The sequence below is a fragment of the Nelumbo lutea genome, chromosome 7 (genome assembly GCF_056320005.1).
Source record: "Nelumbo lutea isolate HS-2025 chromosome 7, American lotus-T2T, whole genome shotgun sequence".
Taxonomy (NCBI): domain Eukaryota; kingdom Viridiplantae; phylum Streptophyta; class Magnoliopsida; order Proteales; family Nelumbonaceae; genus Nelumbo; species Nelumbo lutea.
In genome coordinates, this window is record NC_142690.1 from 61843962 (window position 1) to 61863115 (window position 19154).

General features: G+C 37.8%; 1 protein-coding gene across 3 annotated transcripts in view; it reads right to left on the minus strand.

The window, feature by feature from the left end:
• Positions 1 to 10099: 10099 nt before the first annotated feature.
• DIS2 (Arp2/3 complex, 34 kD subunit p34-Arc) overlaps positions 10100 to 19154 on the minus strand; it is a 33549-nt gene continuing 24494 nt past the window's right edge. For 2 of the 3 annotated variants that reach the window (XM_088954979.1, XM_088954980.1), the window contains exons 4-10: positions 17273 to 17442; positions 16735 to 16812; positions 13541 to 13673; positions 13379 to 13470; positions 11958 to 12014; positions 10607 to 10678; positions 10100 to 10496 (exon numbers count right to left, since the gene is read on the minus strand). In XM_088954979.1, coding sequence (XP_088811105.1) covers positions 10461 to 10496; positions 10607 to 10678; positions 11958 to 12014; positions 13379 to 13470; positions 13541 to 13673; positions 16735 to 16812; positions 17273 to 17442 — 638 coding nt within the window. In that variant the 3' untranslated portion in view covers positions 10100 to 10460. Of the gene's footprint in view, positions 10497 to 10606; positions 10679 to 10982; positions 11095 to 11957; positions 12015 to 13378; positions 13471 to 13540; positions 13674 to 16734; positions 16813 to 17272; positions 17443 to 19154 lie in introns of all 3 variants that reach the window. The other variant, XR_016102224.1, reaches the window with a different exon arrangement.

The window sequence follows — 19154 nt, forward strand, 5'->3', positions numbered from 1 at the left end:
GCAACCGAGACCCATAAACAAAAACAACAGAATTTTGAAGGGCCCGTTGGGCTATAGAATGAGCAGCTTTGTTCTGCTTACAGAAGACATAGGCAAAAGGAGGAGAGAGTCCACCTCTACCGGTAGCTTAGAGGCTTCAAAATCTTTTGCTACTTCGAGGCCCATCCTCAGGGCAAGAGCTTTGGCAGTAAGGATAGGGTTGCTGGATGAGAAGGAGTGGCGAATGAGCATCAAATCTCTTATGCAATTTTGAATGATAGTACCCAAAACCAGCTTTTCCCAGAAACAAGGCAAATGGCAGCATCAAAGTTCAACTTGAGGAACCCATCTACAAAGGGGGACCAGGAGGCTGATTCTCTAGCCGATCGTCCAGGAGGGGAATGAATGAAGTTGCTTTTCTTCCAACTTGACCATTCTCTTTGAATTCATCGGGAGCTTTTCGTGGGAAATGTCTTTTCCAAGAGAAGACCAGGGAGTTTTGAATTCTTCAAATGGTCTAGCAAGCTATGGCTATGATAGAACTTTTCATCATAGTCTTCAAACTTTGGGAGGAGGGACCAGGATTTTATTCATTCGATGAGTTTGGTGCTGCTGACAGATCTAATTGCAATGGGGGAGATCGGCTTCAGTCAGTGCAATTCCATGCTCACACCATTTGAAGATCGATTTCAGTCGATGCATGTTGTGCTCACACCATTCGAACAGCCTCTTGCAACGGGAATATCACCCATGAAATAAAGTACAGTAAAGGATGTTTGAACAAGCTTAGCAGTTAGCAACTGACCAAAGTCGAACTCGCAATGGGGAAGCCAAACAATGCCTTTGGATGAAGGATAATTGAGGAAACCATGATCAATCGATTCAATCCTATCAGGGATAAGGGGTCCGGATATAAGGCTGAGTTCAAAGTGATGGTATCCCCACAACATCTCCAAAGAAATGAGTTATCTTCGAATGAGGCCTAATTGATTGGGCAAAGAAACTACCGGACTCAAAAGAACTAGTTGGAGAAATTGAGATGGCTATTCTATAAGCACTTTCATCGAGAATCTGCCCATTACGTCAAATCAGCTTCTCGGGGGAGGAGGATGCTTTGGATTGCTTGGATTTCCACGGGAGTGAGGGCTAAATTTATGTTTAGAAATTTACGTTTGTAACATATTAAGAAACATAAATTTATCTTCGCAATCTCAAAGTTTTGTGCTGATTCTTGAAACATTTAGTGTGGCTCCCTTTCCAGTCTTTTGTCCACTATTATTCCATCTTTAAAGGTAATATCTGGTTTAAATTCTTGATTTCTAAATGTCATGATCCCTTGTCTCTTTTTCTTGATCATCGTGCTCGTCAAACGAGTGATACATCACGCAGGATATATTCAATCGGCTCTATATCCATGTTTCTAGGGTTGCAAGGGAGTGCTACGACTTGTAGCAGATGTTAAATATTTTTTATAAGCTATACTATCTATAAAAGTGCGAATGGGGCGTGCTAAACATAAAGAACATTCAAGATAGAAGAAATGAGCAGAGAGCTCTAGGCGAACATATGGCGGGAGAATTCATTTCATTACTTTTCTGAGAGAGATGTCACTATATTTATATATACAAGTACAGCTGGATGTAACTAGCTTATGGAGGGAATCTTGTAACTAACTCTTAACAGACTTCTATCTTAACTAATTCTGTTAATATGCCCTAGTAATTTGGACCTCCATCGTTCTCCCTCGTTCAGCACATTTCTGCAAATCTTGAACTCCTAATCTGTTTTTCAGCAACTCAAACCGAAGGCTAGAAACTGGTTTAGTCAAGCCATTAGCTACTTGTTCGGTAGAATTAACATGCTCAACCTCCAACTCTTTCCTAATAACCTTCTCTCTAACAAAATGAATATCGAGCTCCATATGCTTTGTCTGAGAATGCAAGATGGGATTCGTAGACAACAAAACAAAACTGAGGTTATCACATAACAACAATGGCACTTTCCTTAGAGTCACATTCAGCTCCCTAAGGAGTGATTGTATCCAAGCAACTTCAGCTACTGCATGTGCCATCCCACGATACTCAGCTTTTGTACTCGAGCGAATGACAGTGTGCTACTTCTTAGAAGACCAAGACACCAAGTTCTCACCTAGATAATAACACGAAGCCAGTAGTACTTCGTCTATCATCAATATCCAATGCCCAATCTGCATCAGAAAATGCATACAAGCGCAAATTTTGTGTAGCCTTCAAGTGCAGCCCATGACTAACTGTCCCAGCCAAGTACCTCAAAATATGCTTGACTAACTTCCAATGAGGCTCCAGAGGCTACTGCATAAACTGGCAACATTTATTGACTGCATATGAAATCTCAGGTCTGGTTACGGTAGCATATTGGAGAGCTCCAACAATCAACCTATAGGTTGTGGCATCAGCAACTGGTTCACCCTCCACTTTAGACAACCTAAGACTAGTTGGCATAGGTGTATCCACTCCTTTAGCTTGAGACATATGAACTCTCTACAGTAAGTCTGTAAGTCTTTAACATACTTACTCTGTGAAAGATGCAGGGAACCATCTTGAAGATTATTCACTTTAATACCAAGGAAATAATTCAGCTCACCAAGATCTTTAACAGAGAATTCCTTATTCTAAGCTTGGATTAAACTAGTCACAACTGATTGAGAGCTCCCTGTAATAATTCAGTTCACAAAGTCTGTAAGTCTTTAACATACACTAGAACAAAGGTGGTATGCTGGGAGGTGACTCTTAAAAACAATGAATGATCACACTTGCTAGACACAAACCCAAACTTTGACAGAGTTGTTGTTAACTTCTCAAACCAAGCTCAGGGAGCTTGTTTGAGACCATAAAGGTCTTTCCTCAACCTGTAAACCAGCCTCCTATCTTCATCTTCAAAACCTTGAGGTTGATCCATATACACCTCTTCCTCTAGAACGCCATTTAGAAAAACATTATTCACATCAATTTGATGAATTTTCCTTTTTCAGCAGAGAGTAAGAGTCAATATAATTTGAATTGTTGTTGGTTTAACTACAAGGCTAAAAGTCTCATTGAAATCACAGCCCTCTTGTTGAAGAAATCCTTTAGCCACAAACCTTGCTTTCAATCTTTGCACTAAACCATCTAAATTATGTTTAACTTTGAACACCCATTTGCAGCCAATTGATTTTCTATCAGCAGGAAAATGTACCAAGTCCTAAGTATGATTCTTCAAAAGAGCAAAATATTCTTCTGCCATAGCTTGTTTCCAATCAGGGGACTGCAAAGCCTCTATGACAGTGGAAGGCTCTTTATAAGAAGCCAAGGCTTTAGGCTTGAACACACCATTCTTTGATCTGGTAATCATAGGATGAAGTGACTGGGAACTAGTCTGAACAGGTGCTGTAGGTAATTTTGTAGAGCTAGATAAAACAAAACCAACAACTCTCATTGCATGAGCATAAGTGGGCTCAGCTGCAGAACAACAATCTGAACTACCAGGCAAAGTATTAGTAGCAAAATCAGTAGGAATAACACTCTCAACATTAGTAGATGATTCAGGTGGCAAAGATCTATGAACACCCTGTAATTCAGCTAGGGGAGGAGATGCTGAAGAAAATGGAGAAGGCGAAGGAGAAGAGGTTGCAGCAGAACTGGAAGATGAAGAAAAGATAATAGAATAGGGAAAAAGACGTTCATCAAAGATGACATCTCTAGAAATGTAAATTCTGCCAAAAAGGTGCCAAACACTTGTAGCCTTTGTGTTGGAGACTATAGCCAAGGAAAATGCATTGAGTAGACTTGAAATCAAGCTTGTGTTTATTATAAGGAGTAGTGAGAGGATAACGGATAACAAGCACAACCAAAAGTTCTAAGAGCTGAATAATCAGGTGGAGAATGAGATAAGAGAGAATATGGTGAAGAACCATCCAGAACTGGAGTAGGTAAGCAATTAATAAGGAAGGTGGCAGTTTTGAAGGCTTCATCCCAGAATTTGAGAGGAAGAGTAGATTGAGCCAGCAGAGTTAAACCAACTTCTGTTATATGTTTATGTCTGCGTGCGGCCAAACCATTCTGCTGGTGGTAATGAGGATAACTCAAGCGATGAAGGATACCATTATCAAAGAGGAACCGAGAAAATGCTCTAAACTCCCCTCCCCAGTCACTCTGAATGGCTTTAATCTTATGATCAAATTGCAACTCAGCCATAGTCTTGAATTGAAGGAAAACAGAAAAAGCATCAGACTTATTCTTAAGGAGATATATCCAAGAATAGCGAGAGAAGGCATTAGTGAAATGTATATAATAGGTATATCCACTGTATGATTTAAGAGGTATTGGCCCCCATAAATTTGTGTGGATTAACTATAGAGATTGTGTGTATACAGAAGAAGAAGCATGATAAGGAAACTGATGAGATTTACCATACACACAAGCCTTGCAAACAACCAGATCCTTTTTATTGACAATAGGAACATTACAAGCATTCAGTACATTATTCAGAACAAGTAATGAAGGGTGGCCTAATCTGTTGTGCCACAAACGAAATACAGAAACAGAAGAGGATGTTGTTGCAGAAGAAGATGCTGAAGCAGTGTGAGCAGTATGAGCAGACATAGGTGTAGCAAAAGGAGATGATGGTTGTTGAGAGAACTGGATGCTGAAGAAGAAACAGATCTGGTCACATTAGATCTTCAAAAGAGTAGAGACTTGCTCTAAGCTTGTTTTGCAAAAGAATTCTCTTGGAAACTTGATCCTTCACCACACAAAAATCAGGATGGAATTCAAAGAAAACATCATTATCTCTAGCAAATTGAGAGACATTAAGAAGATTCTTAGTGATAAGAGGAACATGAAGCAGATTTTTCAAAACCAAAGGTGAAGAAAAGGAAGAAGAGTGAATTAAAGAGTGTCCAACATTAGAAATTTGCAAACCTGATCCATCACTATTATGAAGAGCATCAATTCCTGTGTAGGGAGTCTTGCTAGCAATATTGGCTGCATCATAGGTAATGTGATTCGGTGCACCTGAATCAGGATACCATGAATAGTTAGAGACTAATTCAGGAGTAGCAAAATAAGCCTACAAATTTGGAGAGGAGACTTGTTGTTGCTATTGTTGTTGTTGTTGCTGCTTCTGTGCATTAAGAAAATCTGCAACTGATAGCTGATAATTCTGGTCATACCTATGGTAACAATTGGATGCAAGATGACCAAATTTACCACACACTTTAAAAGTAACAAATGGTTTGTTGAAACCACCTCTGCCTGATCTTCCTCCTCGCCTACCAGAGTTCATACCTCCTCTGGCACCTCGAATATTCATACCTCCTCTTCCTGCAAATGGAGGTCTGCTGCTAAGATTATTTGAATTATTCTTGACTTGCAATTGTGCAACATTAGCTGTGAGAGTCTCCACTGATTTGTGTTTCTCAATTCTAAATTCTTGTGCAAGAAGAAGTGATTCAATATTACTTACAGTGTATGGATCCAACCTAAATGTAACTGATGTTATGAAAATATCAAAATCCTCTGAGAGTCCATTGAATATAGCTTCAATATGATCACTCAGAGAGATCGGATTCCCGATCGCAGCCAAAGCATCAACAGTACCTTTAATTTTCAACAAGTACTCATTAACAGACAATGAACATTTCTTTGTGTTCCGTAATTGCGTCTTCAACTGCTTGATTTTAGCGCGAGTCTAAGACGCAAAAAACATTTGAATTTGCTCCCAAGCTTCCCAAGATGTCTCACAGCCAACAACTCTGGTCAACATGTTCTCGGACATTGACGAAAGCATCCAAGACAATAGCAATTAATCTTGTTGATCCCATTCTATAAATCTTCACTGACTCTACCTTGATCTTCATCTTTCTGCATCTTAAGCTTCTTTGGAACTGAAGAACTATCCAAGAAATGTTGTAATTTGTATCCTATGATCACATATATAATTTGCTGCTTCCATAGAAGAAAATTGCTCCCTGTTAATCGAACAGAAATCGCATGAGTAAAAGTCTTCACCTCAACCTTTTGATTGCTCGTTGTTGAAGCAAGTGCGGTGCTCGACGACACCATATCTCCACTAACAGAAGAAGAGTTGCTCTGATACCATGCTAAACTTAAAGAGCATTCAAGATAGAAGAAATGAGCAGAGAGCTCTAGGCGAACATATGGCGGGAGAATTCATTTCATTACTTTTCTAAGAGAGAGGTCACTATATTTATAGATACAAGTACTGCTGGATGTAACTAGCTTATGGAGGGAATCTTGTAACTAACTTTTAACAGACTTCTATCTTAACTAATTCTGTTAACAGGGCGTAATGGCTTATGAAACTTTCATTGGACGTAGAGTACTCCCATTCTAAACTTTGAATGGGAAAAGCATAAATGGTAAAGATATCTTCTTCACATCTTCCATGCTAAACATGTTTCTTATGGAAACAGGGTTGGTTCTTGCATTCTTACAATTCCGATGGTTTCTTTTGATGACTTTTTTTTTTGTTGTTGTTGTATTCAAATCAAATTTGTGGTAACCAAATTAAATTATTGTTATAGTAATTGCTTTCGAGATCAAACCATCAAAGGGAGGATTTTGCAGACTTGCAGCACTTGGCACTCCAAAGAGAGCAATCTGTGCATTCTTGCAATTTTGATCATCTCATTTTGGTAAGTGAAAATTTTTTGTTTTATTCAAATCAAATCCTGATAATTATTTTGTGGTAACCGAATTAAATTATTGTTGTAGTAAATGCTTGGAGGCCAAACCGTAAAAGAGAGGACTTTGCATACTTGCATCATTAGGCAATCAGCTCCATCTGTAACGTTTCAGCTTGCAGAACTATGAAAGTTTAATCTATTGCTCGGATGCCAAACCATAGAAAGGAGGATTTTGTAGAGTTGTAGCATTTGGCACTAACGTTTCAATAATTGCATTGTTGCAAAGCTATCAAAGTGTACTTTATTATGGAAGAACGGTTGCAAAAGTCTTCATGCAAGCATACGGAAATTTGCTATCGAATTCAGGAAGAAGTCGAGATGTTTTCGTGCTTGGCCATTTGACTGAAATGGTTTCGGAAGACTTGTCTATGATTGAAAATACTATTTGTGCTAGCAAATGGCACTATAAATCATTGGTCGAGTGCAAATTTGAGTTTACAACAACGAGTGGAAAAAGAAAGGGAGTTGGCGTTTTTCATACTTTATGATTGCATGCTTTTGCATCTGTATATGTGGTTTTGTTTCATGTAAAGACTTATGTGATTTATTTTACCTTTTAGGAATGCATTCTTGGCTGAAATGTGCTGAACTTCATTCAAAAACGTTTGTGCTTTCTTTTTAAGATAGATTAAGAAGCAAATAAGAAGTGTAACCCATATTATACATATACCAATGAAAATTTTATACATGAAAAAAAACTCATTGCATTCCTTTGTTTTGATCATTTAGAAAAGTTCTACTTGGATTATTTATTTATTTCTAGGAAATATTACAACAAGGAATGAATATTCAATTTCCTTCAAAAATGTAATGAATGAATTGAGTTTGAGAATGGGCTTGCCGTTGAGATTGTCTAATAGGAATTTAGAGTCGTAATTACTCTTAATATTGGTGGAGATTGATGAGGGATAATTTGGCATGTCCAATTATGAGATGCCACGTGGAGCGACGAAATGATATGGTGACATTTCAGTGACCTCAGACACCTCAGCAATCCTAGTCACCTTGGGCACCTCGGGTCATTCAGCTAAGACCGAGGCCCGAGCAGCTCATTACATCTACCGACCCACCGAGGTGACACGTAGCCTCTTTCTAGAAGCAAGCCCGTTGTCTCCGACCTCCTTGGGGTCACGATGCATGTCAACGAATCTTATCTTCACCCCACCCGATTCGGACGGACCTGGATAAGCCTTATCAGCTTACTCAGAGTCCATCTTTGGGTGTGAAGCTAACTCTGGGTTAGACGGGTCGATGATGCATCGTGAGGCCTACGACAACTTGCCTATATAAAGGCTTCACCTCCACCCTCACAAGGTACGTGCGCTTTAGCTCCCACATATTCTTGCTTTCAAGCTATCAGCACTCTCAAAATCTCCATCGCTAGCTTAAGCATCGGACTGCCCACACTAGGTAAAGCACCCCGAAACACTCTGATACTGTCTCTTTGCTATTGACTCAGCGAATTAACCAATTCGACATCCAAGTCGCCTTCCAACAGGGAGCTGCCAGATTGCACATAATCAGAGACAATTGGAAGTTTTTTGGAAAATTAGCAAGGACAAACAAAGAGACAGAACAAGATGCCTCCCATAAAACAATTAAAAAAACTGCAAAGCATTTCAAGATAATAATAAAGGATCTCAACTCTAACGACTTAGAATATTGTCATTGGAAATGTAAAAGATTTAAAGCCATATTCAAGTTTTACATACTAAAATTTCTAAACTAGAGAAGAAGCTTAGTAAGGCTGTCCCAACAAATGTCATCAATGAAGATGAAGATCCCGAAGAAGAAGAATTTTCAGTTGGAGAAAATTAGATTTCCTGTCTCAAGACCATGAAAAATAAATATACTCAGTTGGATGGCTTTGCAATTTTTTTTCTCCTTTTCCTTTTCTTCTAATTCTTGTTCCATAAATATGTGATCAATAAGATGAGCAATGATTTGGTCTTTGTGCAGTGATTACTCACTGCTTTCTTTGATTTTAGTAGTCCTTTTGTTTCTAGGAGCACAATATAATCAATACACAAAAGATTGGATGTTGGCCCCCGTATATAGGGGTGTCAATTGGACCGGATTTGGTCCAATCCGATTCAGTCTAATGTGAGTCTATTATAAACGGACCAAGTCCAATCCAATCCAATGAATGTTTTGGGAACTAATCCAGTTCAATATTTAGACCATCCAATCTGTTCAAATTCATTTTGATTTAGATTGGTTTCAACCCAAACCCGGTCCATTGACATATATATTCTTATCTTACATCAATGGACCAAATATTGGCTTAATCCAACCCAATCCAGTATAAATTTGTTATAAACAAACCAGGTCCAATCTAATCTAATAAATATTTTGGACTGGATTGTCCAATCCAATATGTCTTGTTGGTCCGTTCAATCCATCCAAATTGGTTGTCCAAATCCAATCCAAAACCGGTCCATTGACACCCTTACCCTTAACGCCTTATTAGACAAGTATCACTATGAGCTTCCTAAGGTCAATTGTAGAACTTTGGAGTGTTGAAAACTTTCAGCCTCTCTCTCTCTCTCTCTCTCTCTCACTAACAGTCCAACAAAATAAATAAAAGACAATTGTCAAAGTTGACTTCTGACTACCATCTAGGCATTAATTTGTACGAATACATCAGATCTCTTGGAGGGTAGAAGTTCAGTGTGCTCAACTTACTGCAATAATATCGATTAAACTATCGGATTGACATCTTGAAATACTTAAATTACTCCATTGAAAATAGATATAAACAGGACAATTATTTTTTTATACGATAAAAGTTCAGGTAATTATGCTCCACATTTAGAGGAAATTTGAATGATTGGGAGATAGAGGAATGGATGGAGTTGATACAAATAATCAACACACTGCAAGATCAAATGAAGAAATTCGGGTAGGGAGGAAAATCAATAGTCTTCACAATTAAATTGTTTTAAATCAGGATGAACTGTAAAGAGATGGAGAGATCTCTAGAGTTTACACCACAATTCCTGTATAATTTTATGCATTGTTTACACTGTTATTGAATTAGGCTTAACTTGGGCATAGGCACAATGTACACAAAAGATTAGATATTGGTCCCCATGTAGTACCCATATTGAACATGTATCGCTATGAGCTTCCTAATGTCAATTGAAATTTGCTGTAGAACTTTGGATTGTCCTACCATTGATTTGCATTTTGCTTAAAAACACCAAAAAATATTACGCTTGGTCGAATACGTGTGCTGTGGTTTAGACTACTAAATTTTAACTTTCTCCACATGCCATAATGAATTCCACAAGAAAAATGAATGCATAATTTGTTGTCTCTAGGTGTTGCAAGTTGAAGGGGTAAAAGGAGTAGGGGTAGAGCAAAAATGACATGGGTCCAAGCAGTAAAAAATGATTTGAGAGTAAATAATTCATCAATGGACATGGCATTAAACAGAATAGAATGGCCAAATAGCCAACTCCATATGGTTGGAATAATATGGATGAAGATGATGATGCAATACTTACAAAATCAGCTAGTGAAAATCAGATTGCGTTCAATGGTTGTTTTGACTGCAATGAAATGATGGATACAATGTAGAATCTAGAATGAGGACCTCTTCCGGCAGTAAAATAGTTCCGCCCATTGCTCTTACACCCACCTACCACTAAATGAGAAAAACACGCGCACAAATCCATTCCGAGACTGCAAACCCTGAAAATTCCATCTTCCGTCCTAGCAGTTCTGAAACCCTCAAAAGCATGCAAATGCCACCCTACGAATTTGAATTACCACGCGATTCCCCAAGTGTCTGCAGGCAAAAAAATGTATTAGATGACCTATGCATGATTGTTATCATCCAAATAATTTTTACAAAAATGGAAACATTTCAAAACAAAATGCAGTTTTCCCGTCTCAAACCAGTTTTTTGAAGGCTTTGATTCTTGTGCTTTTCTTTGACTTATCCATGTCTGGTTTTGCACGATCCAGGGCCTGGGCCAGAATGCATAATGTTATCAAAGAGCATCGACACCAAGAAAATTCTACAACCATATTAAAACATTGAAAATTAAAGTTGACACTACTCACTGGTAATTTTCTCTTTTTCTATTTTTGGGGATAAAGACACTGTTAAAAATTAAATGCCGGATAGAAAATGATTAAGCAGGAAAAAGGGGAGGGAAAATGAACAATCAATAGCAATTCCATTTGGTATATTCGGTTATCCCATGGTAACTTTCTACTCTGAGAGACGAGGAAGCAGGGTATTGGCATTATGGGTGGAACCATACATCACCTTGGTAACCACAAAAATCTCATTGTTTGGTACAAGCCCTTGGGCCAGAGGTAAAAAATAGCTTTGACAGCAGCTGTAAACCAATTCTGACAGAGTTTGGGGGGAACTTTACCTACAAGATGAAGACTTAATTCAGATTTCAGGTGCTTTTCTGGCTTTGATGGAATAACTAATTCCAAAAGGCCAAAGTTTTCGTTTCTCTTTTGGATTGAACATTGCACAAAGAAAATAAGCCTGGCCCTCTAATAAGGGTGACAGTTAAAAGAATACTATAAGGTGGGCTAAAAGAGAGGCCACCGAGCCATGGATTAGGTAGAAACTAGTTAAGGGTTGTACAATGACAGTTTTGCCTCTAAAGATTTATACTAAACCCCCTCCCCATCTATATTTGTACTGGAGATCTTATCTTTATTACAATACAGCTGATACAGTTATTGACATGTCAAAGAAAAAAGAAACAGCAAAGCCATAACGGAAATATAAAGCAAGATCCCCAAATGCAAGAGGAACTAGAGTGTAAATGGCTTGGCTGATTCAGTGGCTAAGGGGTTATGAGGCAGCAATTGTTTCAGGCTTCTATGAAATCTAGGGCTTAGTCTTTTGGGCTGGCAGTCCTGCCTTTATGTGCACTACTCTCCTTTCCCCTTTATCATAATAAATTCTTCTATTTGCTGATCAATAAAAAACTAGAGTGGTAGGCTGGTCCTGATCATAAAGTGTTACAGAAAATGTAGAAAACATGTAAACACAAGTGTTGCTACTGGGAATAGAAACCAAAAGGACAAAGAAAAAAAGAACTTCTAAGCAGATTGATCAGTACCCTTGTGCCTGATGAAATCAAAGGATATTCCTATGTATTTTATTTTAGTTAACACCTTATAGTTGGGGTAAAGATTTATTAAGTTTGAAGCCCACAATTTATTAAAGCAAAGCATCTGTCAGAGAGAGAGAGAGAGAGAGAGAGAGAGAGATTACAAGAATCAATGACTCCACTCGACGTCTCATTCGGGTATGCATGAAACCTTCAGAACACTGCATGGGAATGTACAGGAGAATAATTGCATTACAAGAAACAATTAAATCACCATATGCACAATAACTAAAGCAATATTCATGTATGCATATAGATAGGTGTGCACAAAAGCATAATAGTCCAAATTATAAAGAATGGTAAGGGGTCATGGAAATACAGGTACATCATGAAGAAAGTAAAGAAAGTGGCTGCAGAGTTGATAAATAGTTTTTAATTGGGCAAGGGTCGGTTAACAAAACTCAGCTGTATTAGGGTTTTAATTCCCCAAGAACAATCTGACATAATGCGAACATAGTGAGGCTGCTAACATGGGCGAAGTCAATTTAGGCGTGCTTTGCACTTGTATTGTGCATACAATATTCATTATTCATATCAGTAAAATTTCAATTGTCACTGATCACAAAAAGCTTGGATAATGACACAAAGCTTGAGGGAGGGCATGGAAAATCTTCAATCAGCATGAATGCAAATAAACTAGTTCAGCAGTTGAAAGAGGCAGTCCTCTATCTATCCAATACAGTAAAAACCCTTTAAAAAGGGGAAAGTGGTTCAACTGCTGTGCTTGCACAGCAACCAATTAATAACCACATTAGAAACCACTACAATAAATGCCAAGTCCAGCAACTTAAATAAGGCTTACAGCAGTAAACAAGTAACATCAAATCAATAAAAGAAAAAACATAAAATTCAATGAAAGGATGACCCAAGCTTTTTTTTTTCTGCTCAAAGAGATTTTTGAACATGGGCTGCAATACCACTAATCCAGAATATTTATATGAAAACCACAGACAAGTAGTGAGATGATGCCAATAATCATCACAGACAGGTGAATTTCAGCACTAGACGCCAACATCGTGTGGTTAGGAACCTATATAAATGGACGTTCCTATTTAGATTGTTATGAACATCCAATCAATTACGTTTGCAGCTAAGCCAATAGATACCCAACATTTTGAAGACATTAGTTAAGAACAACTGTACATTTCTTGTTCCAGGGATCGAGGAATGCAGGTATAACCTTGTACTTACTTTGTATTATGTGTTTGGTCAGCCATTAGTGCTGTCCATCCTTCTTTGCATACGTTATTTGAGGCTATGTATTCTCTTTTTATATATTATTATCAATACAGATTTTATTTCATTACCATTATTAGAAAACTTCTTCCTTTGTATAGCCTTGGTATTTTGAACTATTCTGCTTATCTTCCAAAAGCTGACAAGCAAATCTATGGGCTTAATGTTCAGTTAATTGCCCACAACTCCACCCAAGCTCGTCCCAACACATGGAAAGTCAAAATAGACCATTTGTAAATACATCACATGAATGTGTGAGAGAGATAAAGGTGATAAAGAAAATTCTTACCTTTACATGATAACTAACATATGCATGAAATGTTGACAAGTTCCAAACAGTTTTGTCCAACTTTTTGCCTTCAACATGGCGGGGGGAAATAACTGCAGAAAGATACTTTGTACTAAGAGATAAGAGGATGAATATAAAACTGGCTCAGTATTCTGAAACTACCAAAAGTAACAAATCCAGCATTAGCAGATAATTCTTGAGCTGAAGCTGCTTGCAGTTCTGAAGGAGGAGTTGGAGACCACAAACAAGAAGGGGCATAATTGAGTCCAGCTGTGCGTCTTGCCTCCACAAATTCCTGCACAGACACGATTATCTCCCCAGTCAAACTTCAATGTGCAAATGTACGGAACTACAGAGTATAGGCACAACACAAGGAGCCAAAAAGATATATTTGAATTTTTATTTGAAGATTGCACCAATCCAAGGACACAAGTATCATTCCACTATTTTGCACATATATGTCCATAAATGAATTTATATCCATATCAATTACTCTGAAGCTGAACCTCAGCAGACAGCAGACTTGAAGAAACCAGACCAATAGTGGCCAAGGAATTGGCAGCCAATCATATTTACTGAAGCTGAACCCCAAAAGTTCTATAAAACCTGATGGAGGGAGGGGAAAGGAAGGGAAGAAAGGTTTTCCCCTGCATGCATGCCAAGCTACTTTCTATTTCCTATTTTAATATCTAATAATTTTATGCACAATGTTAAGTGGTATTATAGATCAACAGATTCAAACTGCACCATCCTTGGTCGCTTCAGTCCCAATTCAACAAAGTCTTCCTACACAATATGAGGTTAGCTAAATGAATCCTGTTCCACCATTCCACTAAGTGCCATACTGCCATATGCATTTGGGCTCTTAAGTCATTTCTCACTAATTTAACTCGTGTTCTTTTTGGCAAGCTCCTAGCTCTTCTAGACCCTTCAACTTGCTTGGTCTCTGGTATAGTTTTTAAACATTAATTTTAAGAACAATGCATTCTTTTTTAGCAGCAGAAACTATATTGCATTTCACTATGGATGACAGTGGGAGTGTGTAGTAGGTACCCATTAACTTGACTGCTCCATCACCATCAGAGTAGCATAATAGATTCACATGGTGAACTAATTCAGAGATTTTTCTTCTTTTACATGAAAAAGAAAAAAGAAGGGAAAGTATACAAGGAGTATACTTGCTTTGTGGCCCATAATAAAAGAACACTTTTAAATTCCATTAAAAAAACTATAACAAAAAAAGCATCTAAAAATTCTTCTATATACCCCCTAAACATCTCACCAACCAGCCAGGCAGCCACTCTCATATTCTTACAACTCCCCCAAAAGACAGCTTAAAGAAAATCTTCCTTACTAGAACTAAAAAGAACAAAGAGATAACTCCTAAGCATGCGGACTAGTGTAATTTTCTACCCCCATCATCCAAATGACCAAATAACCTTAGTCTCTCTCTCCAAGCCATACATTAGCCTACCAAACAGCTTTAAGAAACTTAAAACCATACAGCACCTTCCTACTCATCCAACTCATTATTAGGAGAATTTTCAGAAGGAAGACAGATGACCTCACCCAAGAATATAGAATTTTTAAAATGCTCTCCTGTTCTAATTCCAAAAATACCCTTATGGCAAATTCCTCACCACCCAGGAAAAAAAAACAATCCTGATGAAATAATATATTTTTCCATGGATGACACTTAGAAGGGATGGCTGGTAGTGGCAGGTAAAAAGAGTTATTCCCCTCAAACTTAAATTCGAAAGTTATTCCTTGTAACCTGAGTAATGGAGGATACTTCAAAAAGTTCAGAGAGGAAATTATTAGGCATAGATAAGTTTATAGAACCAGCTGGATCTTCAAACTAAATTTTGAAAGCTATTCCTTGGAAAACTTGGGACATCAGGTATTGCCAGAGACTTCAGAAAGTCCACAATTGAGATCATCATTGTATGCTCCAATGCACTAAAAAAGCAATAAGAACAATGAAGTGCAAGGGGTTCCTAAAGCTTGAGGTAAATTTTCTAAGGTGAGACATCACTTTTACAAAAAAAAAAAAAAACAAAAAAAAAAACAAAAAAACAAAAAATCAACAACAAAAAAGAAAAAGTTATACATGAATATGAAAATCTAAAATCTGAAAGAAAAAGTATTCCAAAAAGCCTCATTACCCCAACTGCTTAGAGTAATCATATTATTAACACAGCATTAAAATCCTACATAGGCTAAACTGTTTAAACTCTAAGTATTATAGCTACAACCTAAAATATTAAACTATCTGTATGTGCAGGGATAAGGCTCAAACATCTTCCCTTCCCAGACCCTGCATTGGCAGGAGTCTTGTGCACTGGGTTGCCCTTTATTCAACATCAAATGCAAGGTCAACTTATCAAAACCAACAAACAAGCAAGTAATGTGTACCTGACTTCACGCAAGGCACACCCCACAAAATGAGCCTTGCCCATGAACCTAAGCCACCTGGGACATGCCTTTTAAAATGCCGATATATCAAAGGTTGTCTGGCTGATGGATTTTGGCTAAAGAAGAGATTATGTTCTTATTACAGGGTTCTACATTTATTTCTTTGTTGGAATTTGACAGGACTTAGGCCAGGAGCAAGGTTTGAAGTATCAATACGATATGCCCACTAAATTTTGAGATCTGATAGATTTTATTTGTTTTAGATAATATAACATGGCATGACAGTTCTACTGACAAGAGATCAGGAGGAAAAATAATAATAAAAATGAGTTTTGGTTGAATGAAACTCTCAATACACAAATTTTGCATATTGAGAGTATTGATACTCCAGTTCTATGGACTAGTCTCAAGCCCAGATAAAGGAGGGCCGTGTCAGGTTGGCAGCTGCGACTAAAACTTTTGCCGAACCCTTATAGATGATGAGAGTATCAATACTTCAAACTATGTTGAGGAGTGACTCACATATTGTGATTGGATGGATGCAACAAGGAGATCTAGTCCATAGACCCTTTGCCATGCTTCAATCAGGGAGGCCATCTCATTGAAATCCATTGTTAACATCTCGTTCAGATTGATTCTTCAATCAGCCAACTTAAGTAGATTGTATTGCTAGGGAATAATGAGACTTGAGCTGTACTTTTTTTCTCTTTTTTAAGAGAGGGGAGTTGGTCCCCCTAGGGTAATGCGGTGATAATGCCATTTATTTCCCATGGTAATTGTGCTGATCGGCAAAGGTTTCTTGGGTCTTGTCCCCTGAACCAGGGGACTTGGTGATGGTACCTTCTTTTATTCTCTTCATTTCTAGTTTAAAAAAAAAATGTTTTGTTTCTGTCAATAAAAAAATATAAACACAAGTACAAGATGTACTTATTCCTTTTTACCTGCAAAAAGGAGGTTGCCAGAACAGTATCTATGGGGTCCTTGAATCTCATAGGAAATACCACTGTCACCTTATCTGCCTGCCAAAACACAGCATGTTATTTACCATCACGTCCACAAGCACAAAAATACTTTCTGCATGTACTTATTATTAAGAAAAGGGATTCATCAAGCTAAACATTCTTCCAGAATCAGATACTTCAGGCTCAACCATATAACAATGGAGGAATGTGCAATTGAAGAATAAAATTGATAATATGAACAACTTTCACTTTGTAAAAGGCATATTAGAAAGCACCAAGACATTTTCGTGAAGCAGGTGAAGAGAAAATTCATGAAACCAACCAAAGGAATAACTTTCCTCAGTCGGATACCAACTTATACCACAGCAGTCAAATTTTTTAGGTAAACATTACACTATTCATGCATACAATTAAATAGAAGTAATCAAACTTCAAAAAGTAACTAAAAAATAACTTCAAAAAAGATATTAAGCTTTCAAGAGAAGAATCCAAAACAAATAAGAGAAGTATTTTGAACCTGAGGTACAAGAAAAAAGGACTCCTTAGGCCGATGTACAAGAGCAACAAGCTGATCTACATCAGGAGCAACTGTCCTTGAAGAAAGATGTTTTAAAATCAATCTTAAGGGTGCTCCAAGGACCACTTCTCTAACAGATGCTATCTTTACCAAAAGAGCATGTTGTTGATCTGCATAAATGGCAAAAAATCAATTATCACTATGGAAAATAATGTGAATACAGAAGTAAAAAATCACAAGTTCTAAAATAGACAACCATGAAGAAATGGTTGTGATAATATAATAGAGTGGCAAACAAGTTCACAAAATTAGAGAAAGAAACCCAACACAGAGTAGTCTGCATCTGAGTTATGCAAATTCAGTGTTTTCATGAACCAGGCTTCTTTAGTGCAATAAAAATGCTACGAATTCAGTATTTATACATATATGAGATTATGTACACATGGGCTTGATTTTTTTGGCCTTTTATTTATCATTACAAGATTAAAAGAACTCTATTAAATCAAACAAAGCTTTTATAATACAATATCCTAGCCTGACAACACGCCAGACAAAAACCATCCCAAAAGAAAAAGGTTAACAACTGATACAACAAAATCACTCAATTAAGGGAGTTAACTGATACAAATCCGTCCTTTCCAACACCTTGCCTGGTTAGGTCATCAGCAAGGGAGTTAACAAATCTCAATAGAAAATAACTAAAGCCCTTGGAGTAGAAAATAACTTATCCTCAATAGAACCACCCTACTCAACAATCTGAAGTAAACTTGAGGATTTTTTTTAATCTCATGTTGCCCAAAGTGCCTGGCAGTCCTAGGTTTCTCAATTAAGACTAATTCAGATTTAATTTAATGGAGCCTTAAGAAGGGAAGCCAAAATCTGTTAAGGATCTCTTTATATGCATGAAAGAATGCAACATGAGCCAACCTCTCATAATGTCATCAATACCGGTCTTGTCACTTTTCTATCCTTGTTAATGGAGTGGCAAAAAACTTCTTCCCAGCTTGCAGAGGGTTAAAGCAAGGTGATCCTTTCTCACCCTTTTTACTTTAGTGGCAGATGTTTTTAGTACACTCCTCTATAATGCTGATAAGGAAGATGAGATTAGCAAGAAAAGCATTGCTCTTTTAAGTGGTTGTGGCGCTTCCCCTTGGAGAATGATAGGTTGTGGCACAAAGTGGTTTCAAGTATTCAAGGGCTGTCAAGAAATGGATGGGATGCTTGTGTTCTGCAAAGGGACTAATCAAGCAACACCTTGGAAAGCAGTGCACGGTATCCTCCCTCAATTCTTGAGCATATCAGGTATGATTTGGCTTCTGGTAATAGGATTAGATTCTAGAAAGATGTGTGGGTCGGGGAGCTTCCCTTAACAGATGTATTCCCTTCTTTGTATGCTCTCTCAAGCCTTAAAGAGAAACCTGTGTCTAATTTCATTGGGGTTCCTTCTTCTTCTAGGGTGGGATGGAATTTGGGGTTATTGAGAAGCTTTAGAGTCCGAAATTGTATCAGTATCAAGCCTACTAAATATATTGGATAACCTAGTCTTTGATGATTCTGTGGATGATAACCAGGTGTGGTCCCCCAATCCGTCAGGGTTGTTTACTTGCAAATCCTTCTTTTCTTCCCCTGTGACTTCCTCTCCGTCCTTGCCCTTTCCTGTGAAAGAAGTATGGTGTGCCCCTATCCCCCCAAAAATTGGTGCCTTTTGTTGGGAAGCATATCATGGGTGCATCAAAACACGTAACCTGTTGCAAAAGAAGAGACCAAAGTGGTCCTTGTCTCCAAACTGGTGCATTTTCTGTAAAGTGACTGCTTACCACATATTAATCTCCTGCCCTTCTGTTTGCTGTATTTGGGAACGGGTTTGCTCTCTTTTTGGTTG